Below are 26,540 nucleotides of genomic sequence, written 5' to 3' on the forward strand. Positions count from 1 at the left end.
GTGGTCTATCAGTCTTATTTATTTTTTCCAAAGAACCAACTTTTAGTTTTGTCAATTTTTTGATTGTTTCTTTTGTTTCGATTTCATTGATTTCAGCTCTAATTTTAATTATTTCTTGCCTTCTACTGTATTTGCTGCTGATTTGTTCTTTTTTTTCTAAGGCTTCGAGGTGTAGTATGAGGTCATTTATTTGTTGGCTTTTCCTTCTTTTAAGGAATGAACTCCATGAAATGAATTTTCCTCTTAGTACTGCTTTCATAGTGTCCCAAAGATTCCGATATGTTGTGTCTGAGTTTTCGTTTACCTCTAAGAATTTTTTAATTTCCTCTTTGATGTCTTCTGTAACCCTTTGTTCATTCAGTAGCATATTATTTAATCTCCATGTGATGTAGGATTTTTCCTTTCTCATTTTATTATTGATTTCCAATTTCATTCCATTATGATCAGATAAAATGCATGGTAGTATCTCAACTCTTGTAATTGCTAAGATTTGCCATGTGTGGCGTGCGCGGAATTTTTAGAAATAAAGTTTGTTCCTGCTTGAGTGGCTCGTGATTTTGTGCTTAGCCAGAACTGTCACATAGGAAGAACATGGTCTGATATTGTCTTTGAGGACCTCTGGGCGTCCTCACTGAATTAAAAAAAGAAAGAAAAAAAAAATGGGACTAGAACCCAGATGGGAAGTATCTCCCTGCTACTTTTGACTTGTAGTATCTATTCAGTGCCTTTTGTTTGCAAAACCTAGCAATATACTGGCCTGCAAAGAAATATTATTTGAGTCTAATTCCAATATCACAAAGTACAACAAAAGAAGGGTGGAGTTGGAAATAGAGCAATACATTGATAAATGATGGAGAATAGTGTCAGAGTATGAATGGTACGAGCCTTTAAACTGGAATGGTTTTTGTATATAGGTGAAGTGATAGGAAGTAGAAATATAAGTCAAGTAAGCAAGGAGGAGAGCTAGAAAACAGGTTCTGAGAACTGCAGAGTGACTGGATGTTTAAGAAAACAAGATAGTTTGGGCTGGGGATGTGGCTCAAGTGGTAGCGTGCTCACCTGGCATGCCTGCAGCCCAGGTTCGATCCTCAGCACCACATACAAACAAAGATGTTGTGTCTGCTGAAAACTAAAAAATAAATATTAAAAAATTCTCTCTCTTTAAAAAAAAAAAAACAAGATAGTTTTATTCAAGCTTAAAGGTAAAGGGAACATTTATGTTGGTTTATGGTAGCTAAGCCTCAAAAAAAGAAATTTTAAATTTTTAAGGGATGGTATAATAGTGAGTTTCTTCAGCCTTTTTAACAGTACTTGGCATAAATGTTTTATGAATTAATTTTATATATATGCATTGTTTTCATTTTTTTTTTTTTTTGGCTAGGGTTGTTGGGAATTGAACTAGTTCTCATCTGTGCCAGGCAAGCACACTATCATTAGATTATATTCTCCCCAACTCTTAAAAAAAATTTTTAATAAGTTTTACAATTTATAATCAACATAATAATTATAAATATTTATGGGTTACAGTATGACATTTCAGTGCATGTGTAAAATATGTAATGATTAGGGCAATTGGGATATTCATCACCTTAAACATTTATCATTTCTTTGTGTTGGGAACATTCAGAATCCTCTCTACCACCTATTTTGAAATATACAATTAATTGTTGTCTACCATATTTATCCTATTATACTAGAGAACAATTAGAAGTTATTCTTCCTGTTCATCTCTACGTCTGTAAGAATTTGTTTTTATACGTTTCTATGGCTTTTCTGACAAACTTTTATGGTGAAATCAAGTGTAATGGAATGGTACAGAAGAATTGTCTTCAAGAAAGTTTTTTTTAATCTTGAAAAAACTTTGAAAGTCTTTGACTATACATAGAAAGTTGACTCACTTCTAGCAGCTATTTCCCGGTGTTATTAATATGTGACTGATTTCTTAGGAACTTACTTTTTGTTTGGTGGGGTGGTGGTGGTGTTTTTTTGTTGGGTTTTATTTTGTTTTGGCAATGAGAATTTAACTCAGGAGCACTTTACCACTGAGCTATATCCCCTAACCCTGTTTTTTTTATTTTGGGACAGGATCTCACTAAGCTGCTTAAGGTCTCACTAAGTTGCTGAGCCTGGCCTTGAACTTGCAGTCCTCCTGTCTCAGCCTCTCCAGCTGCTGGGATTACACACGTGTGCCATGCTCAAAAACTTAGTTTTTGATACCAGATTTTTGCAGGAAGGAAAGGAGTGTTGTTTTCAATGTGCAAATTATGCCCATGTGAGAGTGAGAAGTAAAAGAAATCCAGCTGGACATGGTGGTGAAGCTGAGGTAGAAGGATTACAAATTCAAGGCCAGCCTTAGTAACTTAGCCGGGCCCTAAGCAACCTATTAAGATCCCATCTCAATACTAAAAAAAAAAAAAAAAAAAGAGCTGGTGATGTGGCTCTGTGGTAAAGTCCCTCTTGGTTCAATCCTCAGTACCTCCCACCAAAATATAACTCGGAATTTTTCTAAGGATTTAGTAATTTATTACTAACTATTGCCTTTAATTCTGATTCTAATATGAAATTTATAACATTTACATACAAATAATTTTGTCAAAGTGAAAAATTATGCCAGCCCTGTTTTAGTTTTAGTCTCCTTCACAATAAACCATATAATTGAAAAGCCATCTAATTTCCTTTTTGTCACAAACAGTAGAGGATAGCTGTTTTTAGGTACATCTGAAATATCTAGTTTCTGACTTCATCTCTGAAATTGGTCCTTTAAGTTTTACATAGTTCTGTTTATTTTAACTTTTATAGAACCAGCACCGAGCCGTAGATCAAGTAATTAAAGCTGTTAGAAAAATATGCAGTGCTTTAGATGGTGTAGAGACTCCTGCCATAACGGAATCAGTAAAGAAACTAAAGAGAGCAGTTAACCTTCCAAGGAGTAAAAGTACTGATGTGAGTATTTTTATGTCTTTAAGTGTCACTTAAATTGGAATGCTTTTGTCTTCTAATGGACAAAATATTATATTTTTAACTTTGGCTTTTTTTTTTTTTTTTTTTAAAGTTGGTCACTTCTTTGGTTAGATGGGGAATTCATTGGTAAAGAGTGTGGACTGCCTTAGAAGAGCTTTGTGAGAACTGACATTGAATAGGTGGATGCCAAACTATAAACCCTGTATGTGTAGAAGAAGACCTCTGGCATAAATGAATTTGTTAGGGATTTAAAGATAGATCCTGAATTGAGAGGATCTAGAGGGTAATCACTTCTCTCGATGGAAATATCCATGATTGTCAGTGGGGGATATTAGACATACCGCCTCTCTATTGAAAAGACCAAGAAATCTCTGAAGAAGGCCTGGTTTGCTTGAGAAGGTGTAAGTTATGAGCCCTTTCCTTATGTCAGCCTTTAGGAAGAGCTTTTCTTCACAGTATTTCCATGCTAATTTAGTGAAGTCTGTTCATAGATATGTTTATATCTTAGATTGAAAAGATAAGAGGAAGGGTGGGTGTTACAAGCCACTATAAATTTAAAGGAAGGGAGTTATGTCACTAGGTGCTCCTCAATCTCTATAAGGTAAGTTTTTAGTCCACTCATTTTCACACAGATCCTATCCATATAGTATATAGAGATTTGGGCTTTTTTGGCAGGGAGGGGGCTTCTTTTTTGCTACTTTTTAGAACTTAAGAAAATACATATGAAATTACTTGGGAAGTTATCAACAACCATGGTTTTTTTAAGCTGGGTGCTATGGCACATGCCTGTAATCTCAGTGACTCAGCAGACTAAGGCAGGAGGATTATAAATTTGAGGTCAACCTGGACAATTTAGTGAGCCCCTGTCTCAAAATTTTAAAAAAAGGACTAATTGTGGCTCAGTGGTAGAATGCTCTCCTATCATGCATGAAGCACTGGGTTTGATCCTCAGCACCACATAAAAATAAAATAAAGGTATTGTGTCCACCTATAACTTTAAAAAAAAAAAAGGACTAAGATGAAGGTCAGTGGTAGAATGCAGTTGGGTTTAATCCCCAGTCTTGGGGGATAGGGGAAGAAAGGAAAAGAGGTTTTTATTTTGTTTTGTTTTCACCAAGTGATAAAAAATAGAAATCTAGATTTTTTCTTTAAGGATATTCTTATCATGCTCTTATAGAGAAACTAATGAAAATAGAATGCTGTGTTAATATACTTCACTTCTGGGTTTCAAATTAATTTATTTTGAGTTTCTCTGATTTTCTTGTTATTAATATCACCTCTTTATTTGGTTGGGGTTTTCCTTTCTTGCATTCAGTTTTCATTATTTTATTAATTTTACAAACACTTTGGGAAGTTTCCCCTAGAAAAGATTTCTTTGGCATTTATTTATTTATTTATTATTGGGGGCGGGGCACAGGGTTTGAACTAAGGAGCATTCGACCACTAAACCACATCCCTAGCCCTATTTTGTTTTTTAATTTAGATATAGTGTCTCACTGAGTTGCTAAGTACATTAGGCATGCGCCACCAAGCCCAGCTGATATAACATTTAATTAAATGTATCAAAGATACAGATAAACATTTTATATTACATCGTGGGCAATTTCTGACTAACTGATGTGTGTGTATGTAGGTGACTTCACTATCTGGAGGAGGAGATACTAGCAAGAGCTCAACAAGGGGTATGTTTTTAGATTCTTTATATTTTAGCAATAATTATTGCTTTTCCAGAGAATAATATTAACATTTTCTTTAAATCTAGGCTCACTGTATCCTGAAAATCCTGTTCAAGTAAGCATGGACCAATTAACTGCAGCAATTTATGATCTTCTCAGACTCCACACAAGTTCCAGTAGGAGTACTGCAGACAGTATTCACAACAGCAGGAGCATCAAGGAGGCATGGACCACAACAGAACAGCTCCAGTTTACTATATTTGCTGCACATGGAATTTCAAGTAACTGGGTATCAAAGTAAGTAACATTTAAGAGAACATATGCATAGCTTTACCTAAAAGCTATTCTGTAAAATGTTAGTCACATCCATTATTTTGGTGTTTAAATGGATATTACAGCGATTACTATATCCTTGTGATTTTCATAAAAATTGCAGAGATGTTTGATGCTATTCCAGTAAAAAATAGTACTCCTTCTACATATAGAAAGGACAGGAAAATATATGTTGAAATTTACTAGAGCAAATACCATTTAGTTAGTTAGTTAATAAGATTGCTGTTTTTCCTTTAAAAAAAAAAAAAAAAAAACTAGGATCATTTGAAACAGTTTAATGGGACTAAATTTTGCGATTTTTTTTTTCCTCCCACTGTTTAGTATCTTACAATCTACTATTGATTGATAATCTTTGAAGTCTACAAGAGCATGTTTCTTCTATTGAATTTTTAATATGGGTTTTCCTTTTTCAACTTTTTTCTTTTGTCAATGCATTTAAGCCAGCAAATGTTTGCCAATTTTAATTTATTTGTAAATGACTAATATAAACTGAAAAGTTAGAAATGAATTTTTTAGTGAAATAGTTTTCATAGTAACCTAATCTTGTAGTTCAATGCAGAGATAGCAAACATAAATTTTGCTAAATTGAATTTTAGGTTAAAATAACACCACTACCACCACCACCAATAATAATGATATAACTTGAAAGCTATTATTTTAATTCTTTCAATAAATATTTACTGAGTACTAGGTATGGGCAGAATTCTCAGGACTGCTTTCCTCTAACATTTATATGGCTATTACTGTCTTCTAAAGATATTAGTTTACTGCTCCATACACATTGTTACACACACAGGTTCATACATATACATGCACACTTATACACACTCATAAATTCAGAGACAAAATATGAACAAATACCCAGTAGAAGAAAATACAGAAAACAAGTGATAATTAAGATCGAAAGTAAGTTAATAAGATGCTGAAATAAAAAGGGGAAAATGTGGGGTTGGGGTTGTGGCTCAGAGGTAGAGTGCTCGCCTACCATGCGTGAGGCACCAGGTTCAATCCTCAACACCACAGAAAAATAAAGATATTGTGTCCACCTATAACTAAAAAATAAATATTTTTTTAAAAGGGCGGAAAATATGGACTGGGGCTGTAAAGTGGCAGAGAGCTTGCCTAGGATGTGTGAGGCACTGGGTTCAATTCTTAGCACCAAATAAAAATTATAAAAACAAGACAAAGGCATGCTTTTCATCTATGACTACAAAAAGACATTTTTTTAAAAAAAGGGAAAAGAAAATGAAGTTAAAAGTAATCCATTAGTTTGTTAGCAAGGGGTATTATATGGACCAATGAAATGAAATTTGGAATATATTCATAAGAGATTCATATTCATATGTGCATAGATTGTACATATGAATAGAGTGGTTAAATTGTAAACCTAGCAATAAATTAAAATATATGTAGAAATACAGTTGAGTCCAAGACTCTTGCCATACATAATTGCCCTACTGTTTCTAATCAGTTTTGTCCTTGTGGTAGTTTGGGGCTGTCATTCCTATCTAATGAGAGAGTATAACAGGATCTGTCCCATGGGTAGAAGCCTCCCTATACAGTAAAAAGATTGGCTCAATCAAGCCAGCCCCTGTACTATTATGTGCTTAGCTGATCCTGTTTTAGTAGTTCAGCAAAAAGAAAATTGCACCTAGGGAAGATATAATATTTATGCTGTCTCTAGAATTTGCCTGGAAATGAATAAGTACAATTATACATTGTCAACTAACTAAAATCTAAAGCTAGTAGCATTAGTTATTTAGTTATGAACACAACACTTAAGTTTTTCAGCCAGTATCATTTATAGTACCTTGAGACTGTCACCTAGGAATATATGTTCTCTTCTGTACTCCTTTGGCCATCCCACTTCTGTGTGTTCATAAAATTTTCAATGATTAAATTCAGATAGATTTTTAAAAATTAACTGAATGGTGACCAGTTAATTTCAGATATTAGTCACTTTGGGGAAAGAACTGCTAATATGTTTGTATTACTTAGCTAATTCATGTTACTAAGTTAGAAATCAAATTAAATTTCTTTTCTCAGTTACGAAAAATACTACTTGATATGTTCCTTGTCACACAATGGAAAGGATCTTTTTAAACCTATTCAATCTAAGAAGGTTGGCACTTATAAGAATTTCTTCTATCTTATTAAATGGGATGAACTGTAAGTGAAATTTTTGGCTTTTTAATTCTCTTACTGTACTCTGTTTTGTACTTTTTTCAATTTATACATCCTAATTTCAGTTTTACCATTTATACCGAAATTCATTAAATTCTTACTAATGTCCTAAGGTCTCTCCTAGATCTGATTCTATAGAACAAACTGAAATTTTCATAAAAAAATCAGAAATACTCATTTAACTACATTTTATTAAATTGCAGTAATATGCCATTTGTTCTTCCTAGACTTTATTGTTAAAGATATAAATTTATATATAACTCTAGAGAGTTGTTGTTTTGTAGCATTACTTACTTTAGTATTTTTTGTAATACTTCATAAAAATCTAGCACTATTATTAATAGATAATCAAAAGAGTAACCTAAAATTTGTGCACATGATGATACTTGGTAATGTTAACTAACTAATTTATTTATTTATTTATTTATTTATTCTATGGTACTGGAATTTGAACCCAGGGCTTTGGCAAGCTCTCTACCACTGAACTACATTCTCAGCCTTTTTTCGCTCTTTTTTAAATTACAAAAATAATATATATCTGTGAAAGCAGACAAATAATACAGAAATGCATATAAGGTCAAAAGTAATGTTATCCTATTTACAACACCTGATCTTAGAGTTGACCCCTATTGACCTCATCTGTTCTTTCAGACTCTGAAGGAAAAATGTATTGGTAAACATATATATACATATATGTATGTATGTTTGCTTATATATGTTCATATTTACATCCCAAAACAAATACTCATAAACATTAATCTGATTTGTCTTAAAGGAAATAAATAAAAATGATTACTATAATATTTTGCTAGGAAATTGACACTGCAAATCTTAAGTATAATTGCTAACACATTTATGAAGAAAAAAATGTTATATTTTGAAATTTATACTGTTAATGAAATTTGTTGAAGACTTTTAACAGTACAAGTTAACCAAACTTGTTACGAAGATACAGGTTACTCAGGATTAAAGATTATTTGATAAGTCAAATGAAATACCTAAAATTGTCAATCCATTAAAAGGTTAAACTTCACATTCAATCTAATCTGTTCTTTCTATTAATACATTTTCCCCCATAGAATCATTTTTCCCATCCAGATATCACAATTGCCATTAGAATCAGTTCTTCATCTTACTCTTTTTGGAATTTTAAATCAGAGCAGTGGAAGTTCCCCTGATTCTAATAAGCAGAGAAAGGGGCCAGAAGCTTTGGGCAGAGTTTCTTTACCTCTTTTTGACTTTAAGCGGTAAGTATTTCGGAATTTTGATGGTAAGTTACTGTGGATACATGTACACATCAGTATTGGTTGGAGGACAGGATGAGGAACAATGACAAACATGAGCTAAGGAGCTCTCTCAGTTTTTTTCATTGTGATAAAAGAAGATCAGGTCAAAGACACAGAACAAAGGAAACCAGTTGTTCTGCTGTAGTCTGAACTGTCTGTCTGGATATGCAGAGGATTGTTTGCCATTCATTATTCTAGGAGAGGAGCAGCAGTCAATGATTCTCTGTCTTTATGTAAAGTATTATATTATTGAGGTAATACCATGATTTTATCATTTCCCTTGACACTATTAAAAGAATTCTGCTTTTCATCCCTTTCCTGCCCTCCTCCAGTTTCAGACACTCAAAAGGCACACATTATGCCCTATATTAATTCTGTTTGCCTGACTCATCTGTCTCTACTGTTAAGGGTCCCCCTTGTCTTTAATTTCCAAATATCTCACATGTATGCAAAAACCTATTATGGGTTTCTTTCCCCCTATGCTTCAGGGTTTAAGAATCTTTTAATATCCACTGTGGTCTATTCCATTGTCCAATATATAGGACACCTATAAAAACCTATAAGATTGTTAAATTTAAATTTTTATTTGTGTCCTATGTGTAGGACAGTGGGACATAATGGATTAATAGATGAAGTGCAAAAGGAATAGTTCTTAGAATAGCAAGGTTATCCTAAAGGGAAAAACAAACAACTGAGTAAGTTTGAGATATGTTACATATAGTATGTGGGAATGTTGTACAGCTTCATAATGCATGGGCATATTAAAGTATCTAAGTTCTATAGTCAAAAAGGCCTATTTAAGCTTTATAACCATATGTTTAGTCTAATGACAAATACTTCTATAACACTTAGGGTTGGTATTATCTGTGTTTTGTACAAATATCCTTATATTCTCCACAACAACTCTGTGAAGGAGATATTGTTATTACCCCCTGTTCTAGAGAGGGAAACCAAAGTATGAGGCTAAGTGCCTTGGTGCTTACTTAATAAATTGTGGAATTGGGATTTGAGCCAGGCAGTCTGGATCCAAGGTCTATGTTTTTAAATGTTATCCTTTGTTTACATTCTCAAACTTATTTAATACCATAGCACTTTTTTGTTGTTCAACAATATATCTTTTGAAATACTGGGACAGTTTGGAAAATTATTTAATAATAGATCTATTTAAACTAAATCCAAAATTTAATATTAAGAATGAAAAATATCTGCTAATCTAGTTCTGCTTCCCTTTTCTTCCTCTTCTTAAATGAGAGAAACACTGTTTGAATTTCCAATAATCATTTTTGAAATTATGTTCAAAACACTGACTTCACAAATGTTCTTCTTGATATTTTCCCATGTACTTATGTGAACCATGCTTCTTCTAATTATTTTCCTCATATTTGAAGAGGCAGTATAAGATTTATTATCTAGTAGATTCAAATTTTGACCCCTGACTCAATTCTGAACCATTAAAGGCTAGAGAAAAGCAGTTGAAGTGATTACGATTAGTAATGAGTATTCAGAACCCTCTTGTTAAATATAATCTATAACTTCTCTGAAATAAAACATACTGATATGATATCATTGGCGCTACAAAGGAGAGGAATTATTTCCTCAACTGTCTTTGATAAATTGTGTCAGAGTAGTTATGTGAGAAAGTTGAATGTGATTTCATCATTAACATTAATTTTTATATAAGCTAGTTTGAAAACATTTCTGTTCTTGAAAGTACCATCACTGTCACTATTGTTGTCTGCTAATAAATGTTTTTTTAATATGAATGATGTAACATTCTTTCATAATTTGAGAGATTATAAAGTGAAAGGCAGTTGACTTCTGTGATATTTTGAAATAGTTTGCATCCAACACTCATAAGGTGAATAGATGGCATTAAGCTCAAGACTGACAAGTAGTGCGGTCATTCTGGTAATATTAGGACTTCATACTCAAATTAAGAGGGAAGGTGATTTTACATTAATATATACAGAGAAGCTAAGTATTAATGATCTAGTTCAGGTAGCATACTGTGATTAGTAACTCTGTTCTAGCAGTTCCTTTTAAATTATTTCTGGTTAAGATACAACCTTCATACAACTTGATGGAGTCACTGTCACAGAAACCAGTTGACTCAAAGACCTTTTGAGTCAGCCTCTCTGAAAATGGCATATAAGGAGTTTTAAGCATTTAACCTGCCTTCCTGTTAGAGTTGTATCTTATCAAATAATTGATGTGAAAGTTTGGGGTTTTGGGGGGAAGGATACTAGGCATTGAACTCAGGGATACTTTACCACTGAGCCACATCCCCAGCACTATTTTGTATTTTATTTAGAGACAAGGTCTCACTGAGTTGCTTAGCTCCCTGCTTTTGTCTGAGACTGGCTTTGAACTTTATTTGAACTTGTGATCCTCCTGCTTTAGCCTCCCCAGCCTCTCGGATTACATAGGCATGTGCCACCACATGCAGCTTGCCTAGCACGTGCAAGGCCCTGGGTTTGATCCTCAGCACCATATAAGAAATAAAATAAAGATATTGTGTCCATCTACAATTAAAAAATAAATATAAAAAAAGTTTTCAAACCCTACTAAAATAATAGATTTAGACCAAGGTTTCTCAGTCTTGGCAGTATTGACATTTTGGGACAGATAATTCTTTGTTATAGGAGACTTCTGTGTATTGTAGATGTTTAGCGGTATCCCTGGCTTCTACCCACTGACTTCTAGTAGTACCCCCAAGTTGACAACTACATATTTCTGCAGACATTGCCTCATGTCTGCTGGGAACATAGGCCCCCATAGAGAAGCATTGATCTAAGCAATGATCATCAATACCTTCTTAAAGCCATTTAGCTTTTCTGAAATTTTATAGTAGATGATTTAAATTGATAGCACTTGAACAAACTAATAAATCATAATGTTATAGACAGAGAAAGAGGTAATCCCAATGATGTGTGCCTCTTTATTTGATGGAGTAGGCAGTAGTGTACAATACTACCTATGAGATACTGAGTACTCTTTTTTTTTTTTTTAGAGAGAGAGAGAGAGAGAGAATTTTTTTTTAATATTTATTTTTCAGTTCTCAGCGGACACAACATCTTTGTTTGTATGTGGTGCTGAGGATTGAACCCGGGCCGCACGTATGCCAGGCGAGCACGCTACCACTTGAGCCACATCCCCAGCCCCAGATACTGAGTATTCTTGCTGAAGACCTAAATCTGAATCACATCAAGCCACTAGATCTAATTACTACTTAACAGAAAATACAGGAAGTCATGTTAAAAGACACCAAAGGAATATAATCAGCAAAATTCATGAAATAGAAATTGCTATAGAATAAAAGACCTGTATTTTCAGCAAATAAATGACAGGGGTAAAAGGGAAAGGACAAAGTGTGCCAAATGCAAATAGTTTCATCTTTGAAAGCCATATAAGCTGTCACAAGTGCAATAGCCACTATAGACAATACATTAACAAACGGGCATGACTGTGTCTAATAAAATTTTATTTACAAAACTAGGTGGCAGGACTTTACTGAACCTGAATTAAAAGATGCTTAAAAAGACATTTCAACTGGCACTGGGCATATAGCTCTATTGGTAGAGTGCTTGCCTTGTATGCACAAGGCCCTTGGGTTCAATCCCCAGCCCCACAAAAAAAAAAAAAAAAGATTTTAGCCAAATGCAAATGTTGTTGGACCTTGTTTGGATCCTGTTTCAAACAAACCAATGGTAAAAGCAACAACAACAAAAAAGAAAATTCAGGGAAATTTGAAAACTGACTAGATATTTTATGATCATAAGTAATTTGTTAATTATTTTAGGAGAAATAATGGTATTATAACTACTTCAAAGGGAAACTTGATTGTTTAGACTTATGTAACAAAATTTATAGACCAAATAGTACAATTAAGATTTGGCTTAGGGCTGGGGATGTGGCTCAAGCAGTAACTCGATCACCTGGCATTTGCAGGGTGCTGGGCTCGATCCTCAGCACCACATAAAACAAAAATAAAAGATGTTGTGTCCACCGAAAACTAAAAAATAGATATTTTAAAAATTTTCTCTCTCTCTCTCTCTCTTAAAAAAAAAAAAAAAAGAAAAAAGATTTGGCTTAAAGTTGAAGTTGGACACAGTGGTACATGCTTTTTTTAATCCCAGTGGTTTGGGAGGCTGAGGCAGGAGACTCATGAGTTCAAAGCCAGCCTCAGCATAAATCAAAGGGGCTCAAGCAATTCAGTAAGACCCTGTCTCTAAATAAAATACAAAATAGTGCTGGCTGGGGATGTGGCAGTGTCCAAGTACCCCCCTGAGTTCAATCCCAGTAAAATAAATAAGGTTTGCTTTAAAATAATCTAGTTGGGTGTATGGGTAATTTTTAGAAATGACAGCTTAAAATATATCAAACATTCAAAAGTTATTAATGTGGGCAAGAGAAAATAGTAAGACAGGAGTTCAGTTCTGAAAAGGACATTTTATGTTTAAATAAAATGAAGATTTGACAAAGTTCATAACTTCCTGCTTTTATTAATCTTATATTTTTCAAATATCTCTTCTATGTAAAGATAAATCAATGTCTTTGACTAAGTGTTTTAATTTAAGTAAAACATAAATTGGTAGTCTAGGCCAAGGGCCAAGTGTTCAAGCCCATTGTTTGTTTTTATAAATACAATTTGTTAGAACCTAGCACACATTCATTTATGTAGAATGTATAGTTATTTTGCATTATAATTGCCAGGTTGAGTCTTTGGAACAGAGATAAGTGATCCACAAAGCCCAAAATATTTACTAACTGGCTCTTTTTTTTAATATTTATTTTTTAGTTGTAGTTAGACACAATACCTTTATTTTATTTATTTATATGTGGTGCTGAGAATCGAACCCAGGGCCTTGCATATGCTAGTTGAGCGCTCTACTACTGAGCCACAACCCCAGCTCCTGACTGGCTCTTTACAGGAAAAGTTTGCTGACAAGGATAGAGATACAAATTCTCATCTCACATGATTGGTGCTTTAACACGAGAAAATTATTCATTTTCTTGGCATATTCTAATGGTAAAAGCCATGAAGCAGTCCCCAGGTGGTAGTCCAAACCACCACCCTAAGATGTATTCCCTTACAGAAAATCTTGAAGCACTATCATTTACCCCTTCCTATTTATAGAAGTTGTTTCGAAGACAGGTGATTCTGAATTTACTATTCTTCTTGAGATAAATATTTTCATTCTCCCTCTTTGTTCCCATCCTGTACTTTAATACATTTACTTAAAGTCTCATTACAGTTTGGGAGTGACTTCTTCTGATATGTTCTTGAAGATGATATTTTTATTTAGTGAATGTTAGTGAATACTAACATTTCAGATTGATTATCATGTGTTGTGTCAGTTTTTTAAATGAAAATTATTCTTTTTATATTCATGAAGGTTTTTAACATGTGGAACCAAACTTCTCTATCTTTGGACTTCATCATCTACAAATTGTATTCCTGGAACAGTCCCTAAAAAAGGATATCTCATGGAAAGAATAGTGCTACAGGTAATGGTACTTCTTGATAAGTGGAGAGGTTTAAATTTAAATTTCTTGAAAAAAAAAATATATATATATATATCTTTTATTTGGGCATTATTAAAGAAGCCTAATTGACCGCTTTAATTTCAGAATTTATCTTCAATTTAAATGTCATGAAGCCATTTTCAATTTCTGAGGATACAGTAAAACATGCATTGTATCTATTCCAAGAAATATATGTGTATTATTGAGAATTACCAACTATTGATAATCACTTTCAACAAAACCCCAAGAAACACTAATATGATCTCAGTGTAAATCCACCCTGATTGTTAAGGGAGAAAAAAAAAGTCCATTTTCTTAAAGACACGTTAATGTTCTATATTTTGATCAACTTCTGTTCAATTTTTAAGGTTGATTTTCCTTGTTCTACATTTGATATAATTTATACAACTCCTCAAGTTGACAGAAGCATTACACAGCAACACAACTTAGAAACACTGGAGAATGATATAAAAGGGAAACTTCTCAATATTCTTCACAGAGACTCATCACTTGGGTATGCTTCATTTATTCTGTTTGTAGCCTGGGTATCTCCTACAATGTAAAGCTCATGTTAAGAGCTTGTATTAAATGCTCTGATTTAGTTCATGATTTAGCAGTGCTCTTGTTTTGGAACACTTTCTATTTAACTTATTTTTTAAATTGTATTAAAAGCCTATATGAGGGCTGAGGGTTGTAGCTTAGTGGTAATGCACTTGCCTGGCATGATAAAGCCCTGGATTCAAGTCCCACAAAAAAAGAAAGACTGTGTGACTACATAAAAGTTAGATCATGTACAAGTCAAACTTTTTATTTGATCAAAAGGCAAACAGACTAGGAAATATATTAAATATCAATGAAATAATTTCCTGTAAGAACATGTTTATGGGGCTTGGGTAGTGGCTCAGCAGTAGAGCACTTGCCTAGCATGTGTGAGGCCCTGAGTTCAATTCTCAGCATCACATAAAGTAAATAAATAAAATGAAGATATTTTGTTCAACTACAACTAAAAAATAAATATTAAAAAAAAAAGAACATGTGGGATTCCACCTCTTGGTTCCCCTTCTTCCTCCAGGGAGAAGTCTTTTCTACTGTCCTTTAATAAAGCTTTTACTTTCCACTCTACACTTGCCTCGGTGTGCTTCTCTGGTGTTATACTTCAGCATCGGGGAAACAAGGACTCGTCACCGGGTAAACAGTGGTAGCAGATTGGAGGTTCCCCAACCGAGATCTACACCAAGGATTTTGTCAGCTGTGTCTTGTAATGCCCAGTCCTGAACTCATTTTTGTGGCTCTTTTACAACTTATTTTCATCTACAGAGGCACAGACCCACTTCACTCATTTTGTGCAATGAACTGACTTTTCTCTATCTTTGCAAACAATGTTTGGAAGAGCCAGTCTATTGGAGGGTCTTCCATATTATAAAATATGGTTCTCAGACCCTGTAGGACTTAAGGATAATTCCCTGCTGTGTTACTACCATCTTCCCTGTGAGAGGGCTTATCTTTCTTCTGTGTTTTGAGTGCTCCATCAACTCAGAAGAGAAGAATTTGTGGTCACAAGCTAAGAAATACTAGAAACCATGAGATTTGAGAAAATACAAGAAATAATTTTCTCTTAGCATATTATCTATTTGTACATTCACAGTCACTCACACTTTGAAAGTCTTGTGTTTAAATTATCCATAATTGTAAGAGATAATTTCTGGTTATTTCATTCCAATAAGTGTCTAATTCTATTTTTAGCCATATTAAAAAATCAGAAATTACTGCTAATAAAATCTATATATTCAAAAAAAAAAGAAGAAGAACATGTTTATGTCAATAAGGTAAAGATCAATGACCTTTATAATAAAGGAGGGAGAATATGAACAGTCAATTATTGGGGAAATAAATGCAGAGTGTTTTACATATTTGAAAAGATGTTCAATCTCTTAAAGAAAAGTAAATTAATACAACATACTCTTATACCCATCAGAGTGGTGAAAACTTAAAAGGCCTCATCACATAAAGTATTGATAAGGATATAAAAAAGTGGGAGTTATTCTATTGGAAGAACTATAAAAAGCCACAACCCTTTTGGAGAGCAGTTTGGCAAAATCTATTAAAGTTACAGTGTGGTATATTCTGTGACCCAGAATTGCCCCTTCTAGTAATGAATTGAAGAGAAAATTCTTATGTATTTGATTATTAGAGATAAGAATGTTCATTTTAATATTTATTTGGATAAATGAAAGAGACTGGAAATGTCTGTCAATAGCAGTTAAATTATCCAGTGGAGGATTACAAATATTAATAATGAGGTCATAACTATATGTACTAATACATAAGATATCTTAAATGAAGACATAAAGGAAGAGAATAGTGAATATAGTTTGTTGCCATTAACATAAAGGAAAAGAAAACCTAAAAATATCCATATGTATCATGTATAGCTAAAAGGAAAAATTAAAAAAACAGATATTTTAATGCTAAAAAAAAACATAAAACACACATATGTATGTCTATATAAATAGATTGTCTCTGGAAGCATACATAACTTTAAGTGGTTGCCTCTGGGAAGGGGGATTGTTAGGAGAGACTTCACTGCTCCTTTTGCAGTGTTTGAATTTTTTCAGTATTCCACATGAAATGAATACAATTTATATGTGTTGTATAAATGAGTTAGTAGTATAACAGTGAAATAATTTCATTCACATAAATATTTGTCATTAAAGCAATTAGAATTTCTAAACTGAGTCCTTTTCATTTTGACTATTTCTCAATTCAACTGTATTAATTTTCTAAAATATGGTAGCTTTTTTTTTTTTTTTTGGCAACAAGGGAGACACTGTCCCTTATTTTTTTAAGGGACAGTGTCTCATTGAGTTGCTTAGTGCCTTGCCATTGCTGAGGCTGACTTTGAACTCAAGATCCTCCTGTCGTGGCCTCCTGAGCCACTGGGTTTACAGGCATGCATCACTGTGCCTGGCTTTAATAAATTTTTATTGTACTGAATTATCCCTCATTTTCATAACTAATGCTCTTTTATTAAGGCAGAATAATTTCTTTCTGTTCTCAAATTAGAGTAGATTAGTGGTGTTTGTTATATCTTGCATTTTTTCTATTCCAAATTAGTATTAATGATTTTACCAAGAAGCAGCTTTCTCAAATGAGTAAATATTTTTGTATTTTTAATCATTGAGATTATCTATGGCATTCTCATATCACTGAGAAGTAATTTAATTCTATTATGTACACAGACTTTCTAAAGAAGATAAAGCCTTTTTGTGGGAGAAACGTTATTATTGCCTCAAACACCCAAATTGTCTTCCTAAAATACTAGCAAGTGCCCCAAACTGGAAATGGGTTAATCTTGCCAGAACATACTCATTGCTTTACCAGTGGCCTCCATTGTACCCACTGGCTGCTTTGGAGCTTCTTGATTCAAAGTAAGTAAAATATATTTATTTTCTTTTACTGTCAGTTATATTGCAGTAGTTCTTCCTTTTTAACACAAAAACAGTCAATACGATATAAAAAAGTAAATATACCTTTATTCAAACATAACCTTTTGCATTGAAATTTTCATAAAAGCATTTTATGTCATTTAAAACTAACTGAAAAAAAAGGGTTAGATTGTGGGTCTGGAGTTACAGTTCAGTGGTGGAGCACTTGTCTAGCATGTGTGAGGCACTTGGTTGGATCCTCAGTACCACATAAAATAAATAAATAAAATTAAAACAAGGTAATGTATCCATCTACCATACACACACACATATATATATAAAAAGGAATGGTTAGATTGTATATTTTTAACAATTTGTTGTATTTTAATGATATGAGCCAAAATTCATTTTCATATATTTAAGGTTTCAGAATAATTCCAAAATTGAATCTGAATAACACAGTTAGATTTTCTTCCTAATACCAAGAAAGTGAAACATGCCTATAATTCCAGAGACTTGGATGCTAAGGTAGGAGAATCACAAGTTCAGTGGCAGCCTCAACAACTTAGTGAGATCTGGTCTCAAAAAATAAAAAGGTGGGCTGGCTAGGGTTGTAGCTCAGCGGGAGAACACTTGCCTAGTAAATGTGAGGCTCTGGGTTCCATCCTCAGTAACAAATAAAAATAAATAAAATAGAGAATTGTGTCCATCTACAACTAAAAAATATTTAAAAATAAAAAGGTCAGGGACTGTAGTTCAGTGGTAAAGCACCCCAGGATCAATCCCCTATACCAAAAACTAATATTTTTTCTTCTTAAGGAAGAAACAGTCAGGCGCAGTGGCACATCTAAGCTGCTTGGGAGGCTGAGGTAGGAAGATCATTGAGTTCAAAGTCAGCCTCAGCAAAAGTAGGCACTAAGCAACTCAGTGAGATCCTGTCTCTAAGTAAAATACAAAATAGGGCTGGGGATGTGGCTCAGAGGTTGAGTGCCCCTGAGTTCAATCCTTGGTATGAAAAAAAAAAAAAAAAACAACATTGCTTTAGGAAAAAAGAATTGTTTGTGTATTCTTTGTCAGGAATAAATTGAAATTGAAATTGTTTGGGGAAATACATCTTTACTAGAAAGAAGCCTCTGTCAAATCTGAATTTTTCTGGTGTTTTAGATTTGCTGATCAGGAAGTAAGATCCCTGGCTGTGACCTGGATTGAGGCCATTAGTGATGATGAGTTAACAGATCTTCTTCCACAGTTTGTACAAGTAAGTTTTTTAGTAGGTTACCTCCCTCCTTATGCCTCACACCCCACCTGGTTTTAAAAAGTAAGGAACTTAGAGTTTACCTGCTGTTTTAATTAAAAGTAGTTTTGTATTATTATAATGTTGAGGATCATTGCATGAGGATTTAGTGTAAATTTTTTTCCACTATTGTTATCTTGAATATTATATATCTGTAGATGAATTTTTAATTCTCAGACTTCTTAAAGTCTCAAAATAAAGCAGACTTGAGTTTTTCCTTGATTTTTCTGTATTAGTGAAACATAGCTAATGCATATTTTGTTGAGGTTATTCCTGTGCTTGATTTTATTAATTTGGCCTGTATTAATTCATCTGTTTCATCTTTGTAAGTATCATCTTTTTGTTAAATTTATACTTGCTTTATAGAATTTATCTTTTAATAATTTTATTTGAACAATTTACTAGGGACTTAACCACTAGTAATCCTTATTCTCTTTTATAAATAGGCTTTGAAATATGAAATTTACTTGAACAGTTCATTAGTGCGCTTTCTTCTGTCCAGGGCATTGGGAAATATCCAGATAGCACACAGTTTATATTGGTAAGATTTAACTTTTATGAAGTACTTTGTTTCCATTGTTAATATTTATAGAGATGCCATACTTTGTAAGTCTAAATAGTATGCTCAGAATATTTTCTATAAGTACTAGATATTTTATTTATTTTAAAGAAGCTGTTTTTGTTTAGAAATAAACCCCAAAATAACAAAACCCTCTGTTGCAAAATATTTGGCATGTGATAACTGTATAAATAGAGTTTTTACTTGCTTATATAGCTTACCATAAATTTCTGAATACTAAAAATGAACCCGTTAAGTTAGTTTTGTTCATTCAATTATCAAAAGTGGCTGACATAAATATTTTGCTGTATTAGGCTTCTCAAGGATGCCCTACATGATACACAGTTTGGTGTCCGATATGAACATGTATTGGGTGCTCTACTTTCAGTAGGAGGAAAAGGACTCAGAGAAGAACTTTCTAAGCAGACAAAACTTGTACAGCTTTTAGGAGGAGTAGCTGAGAAAGTAAGGCAGGCTAGTGGATCAGCCAGACAGGTATGTACTCAAAAGAGAACATAAATGTTTTGTAAATGATCTTTATGGTGCTGACAAATTAAGTTGTACTACTTTTTTTTCTTTTGAAACAGAGAAAATGAAGAATTATTTTAATTCTGAAAATATGTCAAAAGAAATTTTTCCCAAATTAATCTTTTCTCGAAGTGCAATAAATGAACTTTTTTAATCAATAGATTCCCAATAGAATTCTAACTATACCTGTACTATTTTGGACAGATAAGATTCAAAGGCTAGGGGCAGGGGATGTGGCTCAAGCGGTAGCACGCTTGCCTGGCATGCGTACGGCTCGGGTTCGATCCTCAGCATCACATACAAAGATGTTGTGTCTGCCGAAAAAAACTAAAACATAATGTTAAAAAATTCATTCTCTCTCTCTCTCTCTCTCTCTCTCTCTCTCTCTCTCTCTCTCTCTCTTTCTCTCTGTCTCTTTCTTAAAAAAACAAAAAGATTCAAAGGCTATTTAAAATATATGGGAAAAATTCCATAATTCAGGAGACCAATGCTTTTATTTCCTATGCTTATTAATTCCTTTCTGATTAAAATTGTTCTCAAGTTTGTTTTTCACTGTCTTGTCTTTAAAATTTTTTGTAATTGCAAAGTATCAGTGCTGATTTTTGATTTAAAAAAATAGGTAATAAAGTTTATAGATTCAAAAATGAGGAGTTAGTATTATTTCCAATTCACTCTTCCAGTTCATAGTTTACTGTACACTCTTCTTGGTCATATGATATGTATACCCACGCCCCCCCACACACACACACACACATGAATTTGGGGAGTTGTTTTAGTTTTACAAAACAGAATTTTCCCCCTTCCACTCTCTCACCCCCCTACACACACACACAGTCGCGTTTCTCTTGTTGAGGTAAAAATCATCTAATATAAAATTTAGCCATAACAAAATGTATAATCATTAGCTTTTAATACATATACAGTAGTGTAGTACAAGCATTACTGCTATCTAATTCTACAGTATTTTTATAATACCGAAAAGAAAGCATGTACCCATGGACCATTCACTCCCCATTTCCCTTCCTCCCCACCCCTGGCAACTACTAATATGCTTTTGTCTATATGAATTTGCCTATCCTGGACACTTTATATAAGTGGAATCTCATAATATTTGATCTTTGTATCTGGTTTCTATTTTTTTTTTTAAGAGAGAGAGGGAGAGAGAATTTTTATGTTTATTTTTTAGTTTTCGGCGGACACAACATCTTTGTTTGTATGTGATGCTGAGAATCGAACCCAGGCCGCACACATGCCAGGCGAGCGCACTACCTCTTGAGCCACATCCCCAGCCCTTTGTATCTGGTTTCTATATGAATCATATAATATGTGGTCTTGTATCTGTTTTTTTTTTTCCACTTAGCATGTTTTCAGAGTTCATCCATGTTCTAGAATGTTTAAGTTTGTCATCCCTTTCTATAGCTAAATAATATTCCATTGTTTAGATATAGTTCATTTATTTATCTGTTAATGAGTTCATGGACATTTGGGTTGTTCTGCTTTTTGTCTAATACTAATAATGCTGATAAGGTGTTCAATGGACACCTTGTTTTTACTTCACCTAAGAATGTAAGTTTCTGAATTATATAATAAATCTGTATTTAACTTTTCAGAGGTGTTATTGAACTGCTCTCTCTAGCAGTCCTACCATATTATATTTCTGCCTACCAGCAGTATAGAAGAATTCTAATTTCTCAACATCCTCATCAACATTCCCCCCATCTTGTTTTTTTTTTTTTTTAATGATTTAATTATAGCCATTCTAGTGGGCATGAGGTCATATCTAGTTGGTTTAATTTGTATTTCCTTAATGACTGATGATGTTAAATGTATTTTTACAAGTTTGCCGTTTGTATATCTTCTCTGGAGAAATGTCTAATCAAGTACTTTACTCATTTTAAAATTGAATTGTCTTTGTCTTAAATTGTTAAGCATTCTTTATATATTCTGGGTACTAGACCTTTGTCAGATACATTATTTTTTTTTCAGATACACTATTTGTTAATATTTTTTCTTTCCTTTGTGTGGGTTATCACTTCCTTGATAGTTTCCTTTGATGCACTGTAATTTATTTGTTTAGTAGGGGATTTGAGATGAGATCGTGCTATTTCCAAGACTGAACCAAAAAATATCCTCCTACCTCAGCCTCCTAAATAGATGGTATTACAGGCATGCACCACCATTCCTGGCTTATTTTTAAACTTTGATTAAGTCCAGTTTATCTGTTTTTGTTTTGTTTTGTTTTGTTTTGTTTTTGTTTTTGTCTTTCATTGCTTGTGTTTTTGATGTCAGGTCTAAGAATTTCTCATTAAATCCAATGTCAAAGGTGTACACCTGTATTTTTATCTAAGTTTTATCTCTTATATTTAGACCTTTGATACATTTTTGAGTCAGTTTTTGCATTTGCAGTGAAGGAGGAGTCCAGTGTCATTTTTTTCCACATTTTTTATTGATTCATTATAGTTGTACATAATGATGGGATTTGTTGTTACATTTTTATACATGCACACAATATAACAATATCATGTGGTCAATATCACTCCCCACCACATCCCTCCTACCTTCCTGCCTTATACCCTTGTTCCCTTTCCTCTACTGATCTCCCTTTGGTTTTCATGAGATTCTGGCCCCCAAACTTTTCTTTTTCCTACCTAGCTTCTACATATGAGAGAAAACGTATGGCCCTTGACCTTCTGAGTTTGACTTATTTTGTTGACATAATGGCCTCTAGTTTCATTCATTTTCCTGCAAATGACATAATTTCATTTTTTGTGACTGAATAAAATTCCGTTGTGTATATATCGATTCATTTCTTTTTCCATTCATCTATTAATGGATACCTAGGCTGGTTCCATAGTTTGGCTATTGAAAATAATATTATTGTTCAGCATGTGGCTCTCCAGTTGTCTTAGGCCATTTGTTAAAAGATTCCTTTTTCCCATTGAATGGTTTTGGCATCCTTGTCAAAAAACAGCTGGAGGAAAAAATATATGTAATATGAAATTTATATATATTTCTGGACTTTCTTTTTCATGCATCGATATATCAGTCCTTAAACCATACTGTTCTTTTCTTTTCTCCTCTTTCACTCTCTTTCTCTGCTTTTCTTCTCTTTCTCCTTCTCTTGGGGAATCTAATCCAGGGTTCCACACATAGTAAGCAAGTGTTCTATCACTGAGTTTTAACCCCAGCCTTATATCATACTGTTTTGATTACCATAGTTTAGTAGTATGGAGGAAATATAATTCCTCCATCTTCATTCATTTTCAAGATTGTTTTGGCTATTTGGTGTTCCTTGGGTTTATTGTGTTCATTTCTGCAAAAAGACAGTTGGAGTTTGGTTAAGAAATATGTTGTATCTATAGGTCAATTTGGAAAATGTTATAATTTTAGTGATTTATGTCTTCTAATTCATGAACACAAGATGTCTTCCTATTTATTTATATCTTCTCAAATTCTTTCAATAATGATACCTTTTTTGTTTTGGGTTTTATTTTGTTCTACAGTACTAGGGATTGAACCCAGCATCTTGTGTAAGCACTACATGTTTGTTTTGGGTTTTTACTTTTTTGCAAATGCTTTTTTTAAACTTCATCTTGGATATTCATATCAGCAATGTAGTTTTACTTCATGATTTTTGTCGGTATTTAATACTATAAGGTATTATAGCATAAATTGTGAACCATTCCTACCACTACTACTACTATTTTTTTTTTTTTTTTTGGTGTTGGGCTTTGAACCCAGGAATGTTGTACTCCTGAGCTATATCCCTGACCCTATTTTGAGATAGGATCTTACTAAGTTTCTGAGGTCTTGAACTTGCAATTCTCTTGCCTCAGCCTCCTGAATAGCTGGGATTACAGGTATCTGGCACCATGCCTGGCTGACCCATTACGTCTATGTAGGTTGTTACACATTTTTCCTTTTCCAGTCATTACTACAATGAACTTTGGTATGTAAGTTTTTACTTCTTTGCTAGTATTTGTTTTTTTGATACATGATCTCACCAGTTGCCCGTGTTGGTCTTGAATTCCTAGACTCATGTGATCCTCCTACCTTAGCCCCTCAAGTAGTTGGGACTGTAAGCATGCACTGCCATACCAGGCTTTTTAGCATTTCTTTATAGAATATTCCTCCTATAGGCAAATTAGTTGAGTTGAAGATATGTACTTTTTTAAAAATTTTTTCTTTTAATTGTTGATGAATCTTTTATTTAATTTACTTGTATGTTGTGCTGAGAATCGAACCCAGTGCCTCGCACATGCTAGACAAGCACTCTACCACTGAGCCAACAATCCCAGCCCAAGATATGTACATTTTTAAAAAATATTTTTTAGTTGTAGATGGACACAATACTTTATTTATTTATCTTTATGTGGTGCTGAGGATTGAACCCAGTACCTCACATGTGATAGGCAAGTGCTCTACCCCTGAGCCACAACCCCAGCCCAAGCCCAAGCTATGTACATTTTTAGTAATAATAGTTTTTGTTAGATTGCTCTCCAAAAAATAAATAAACTATGCCTGTGTACACCTCTCTCCCCATCAACAGATTATGGAATTGTTTTCCACCACTTCTGTTGTCTTAAATTTTCATTGGATAGATGAAAAGTTGCATCTCATTTTTGCTTAATTTTGATTTTGTTGACTAATATTGAGCTTTAACATTTTCATGTATATTGGTTAGCCATATATACATCCCCCCGTACCCTGTGTTTATAGCTTTTCTCTATTCTAATTTACTTTTACAGTAACAACCCCTTTAAGCAGCAATCTGTATCTTTATTCCCCTGGAATTGGTGATTGAACCCAGGGCCTCGCACATGCTAGGCAAGCATTCTGCTTCTGAGCTACACCCCAGCCATTTTTATAAATTATATTTTGAGACAGGTTCCTGCTAAGTTGCCCACACTCGTCTTGAATTTATGACCCTTCTGCCTCAGCCTCCTAAGTAGCTTAGATTATGGGTGTGCACCACTGCACCTAGCAAGCAACAACTTTTTGACCATTTGGAAATTAGACATTTTATGAATTGTGTCTGCAACACATTTTCTTGTCTTAAAAACAGACCTTCATTTTTATTATGTACTTATGATAACAATCTCTTTCATAGGTCGTCCTCCAAAGGAGTATGGAACGAGTACAGTCCTTTTTTCTGAAAAATAAATGCCGTCTCCCTCTCAAACCAAGTCTAGTGGCAAAGGAGTTAAATATTAAGGTGATAAAATACTTAAAATTTCACATTAAATTTCAAAATAATACATAGGAAAAAAGCAAATGAGCAGGTATGCTTAAGGCAAACAAAGATAAGACCTGCATAGTTTCGTTGTGAGTATGTATGAAAGGATTTCTGTTTGTCATTAGGATCCATATTTATCTCAACATTCTTTACCTAATCAGTATTCCAAAATGACAGTGTAAAGTTATTTATTTCCTTGGGTTTTATTTGTTGTTTATCTTAAATTGGCCTTATTGTCTTAAATTAACTTTTTTGTTAATTAGTTTCATTTAAAAATAAGATATAACCTTTGCTAATGAAATTATATTAAAGTTTTAAATCAATGTTTGAGTCCATATATAATTAATTATAGTAGTATGATAAGTAGAAGTGGTGATTTCATCGCCAATCAGAATGAGTATCACAAAACTGTGTTTTGTTGAGGAATTAAAACCATTTATAGGGGCTGGAGTTGTAGCTCAGCGGTAGAGCACTTGCCTTCCCTTTGTGAGGCATTGAGTTCAATTCTCAGCACCATATATAAATAAGTAAATAAAATAAAGGTTTATCAACAACTGAAAAAAAATTGGTTCCCTTAAAAAAAAACAACACAAAAAAAACATTTATAAAGGGCTGTGGATATGGCTCAGTGGTAGAGTGCATGCCTGGCATGTATGAGGCCCTGGGTTCCATCCCTAGCACAGCAAAACCAAACCAAACAATAACAAACAAACTCAAACTGAAAGTATGCTATGTTTAAATTTTAAAAAATATACTATATATGTATGTATATATATAAATGTGTACATACAAACTGTGTGCCAGATCATCTAAAAATCAGTTCTTTTTATGTCATTTTCCATAGTTCAGTGAAACAAGTGAAAAGGCAAGTGCCCAGAACCAAAAAGTAATAAACTAATTTTTATGCCAGTGTTATCTTTCTAATGCTTAAATGATATATTTGCAGTCATGTTCATTCTTCAGTTCTAATGCTGTGCCCCTAAAAGTCACAATGGTGAATGCTGATCCTTTCGGGGAAGAAATTAATGTCATGTTTAAGGTGAGCAAAATAGGGTTACTTTGGGATGTGGGAGGTATGGGGGTTTCACTGTGTTGCCCAGGCTGTCCTGGCACTCAAGGGCTTATTTAAATGATCCTTCTGCCTCAGCCTTACCATTAGCTGGGGCTACAAATTTACACCACAATGTCCAAATAAGTTTTTTGTTTGTTTGTTTTTATTTTTGTTTTTTGGTACGAGCAGTTGATCAGGGCACTGGCACTGGGCTGAGGTTGTGGCTCAGTGGTAGAATGGTTGCCTAGTGAGTGTGAGGCACTGGGTTTGATCCTTAGCACAATAAAATAAATAAATAAATAGATGGTATGTGTGTATCTACAACTAAAAAAAATTTTTTTTAAAGAAAGAAAGAAAAAACAGGGCACTTAACCACTGAGCCACATCCCCAGCCCTTTTTATAATTTATTGTGACACAGGTCTCAAGAAGTTGGTTAGGGCCTCACTAAGTTGCCGAGGCTGGCTTTGAACTCGCAATCCT

The 26,540-nt window shown here is 33.6% G+C and overlaps 1 protein-coding gene across 6 annotated transcripts in view; it reads left to right on the forward strand.

Annotated features, from left to right (window-relative positions):
- Pik3c2a (phosphatidylinositol-4-phosphate 3-kinase catalytic subunit type 2 alpha) overlaps positions 1-26,540 on the forward strand; it is a 119,532-nt gene that overhangs the window by 68,455 nt on the left and 24,537 nt on the right. For 4 of the 6 annotated variants that reach the window (XR_013437737.1, XR_013437738.1, XM_078046404.1 and 1 more), the window contains 13 exons: positions 2,800-2,943; positions 4,595-4,643; positions 4,724-4,934; positions 7,017-7,139; positions 8,234-8,401; positions 13,837-13,948; positions 14,335-14,480; positions 17,206-17,394; positions 18,556-18,649; positions 19,132-19,226; positions 19,559-19,739; positions 24,883-24,987; positions 25,955-26,047. Coding sequence is in view for 4 of the 6 variants with exons in the window: in XM_078046404.1 (XP_077902530.1) it covers positions 2,800-2,943; positions 4,595-4,643; positions 4,724-4,934; positions 7,017-7,139; positions 8,234-8,401; positions 13,837-13,948; positions 14,335-14,480; positions 17,206-17,394; positions 18,556-18,649; positions 19,132-19,226; positions 19,559-19,739; positions 24,883-24,987; positions 25,955-26,047 (1,710 nt within the window). In the remaining 2 variants the exon portion in view is untranslated. The remainder of the gene's footprint in view (positions 1-2,799; positions 2,944-4,594; positions 4,644-4,723; positions 4,935-7,016; positions 7,140-8,233; positions 8,402-13,836; positions 13,949-14,334; positions 14,481-17,205; positions 17,395-18,555; positions 18,650-19,131; positions 19,227-19,558; positions 19,740-24,882; positions 24,988-25,954; positions 26,048-26,540) is intronic. The other 2 variants (XM_078046406.1, XM_078046407.1) reach the window with 2 other exon arrangements.

The sequence above is a fragment of the Ictidomys tridecemlineatus genome, chromosome 4 (assembly GCF_052094955.1).
Source record: "Ictidomys tridecemlineatus isolate mIctTri1 chromosome 4, mIctTri1.hap1, whole genome shotgun sequence".
Lineage (NCBI taxonomy): Eukaryota > Metazoa > Chordata > Mammalia > Rodentia > Sciuridae > Ictidomys > Ictidomys tridecemlineatus.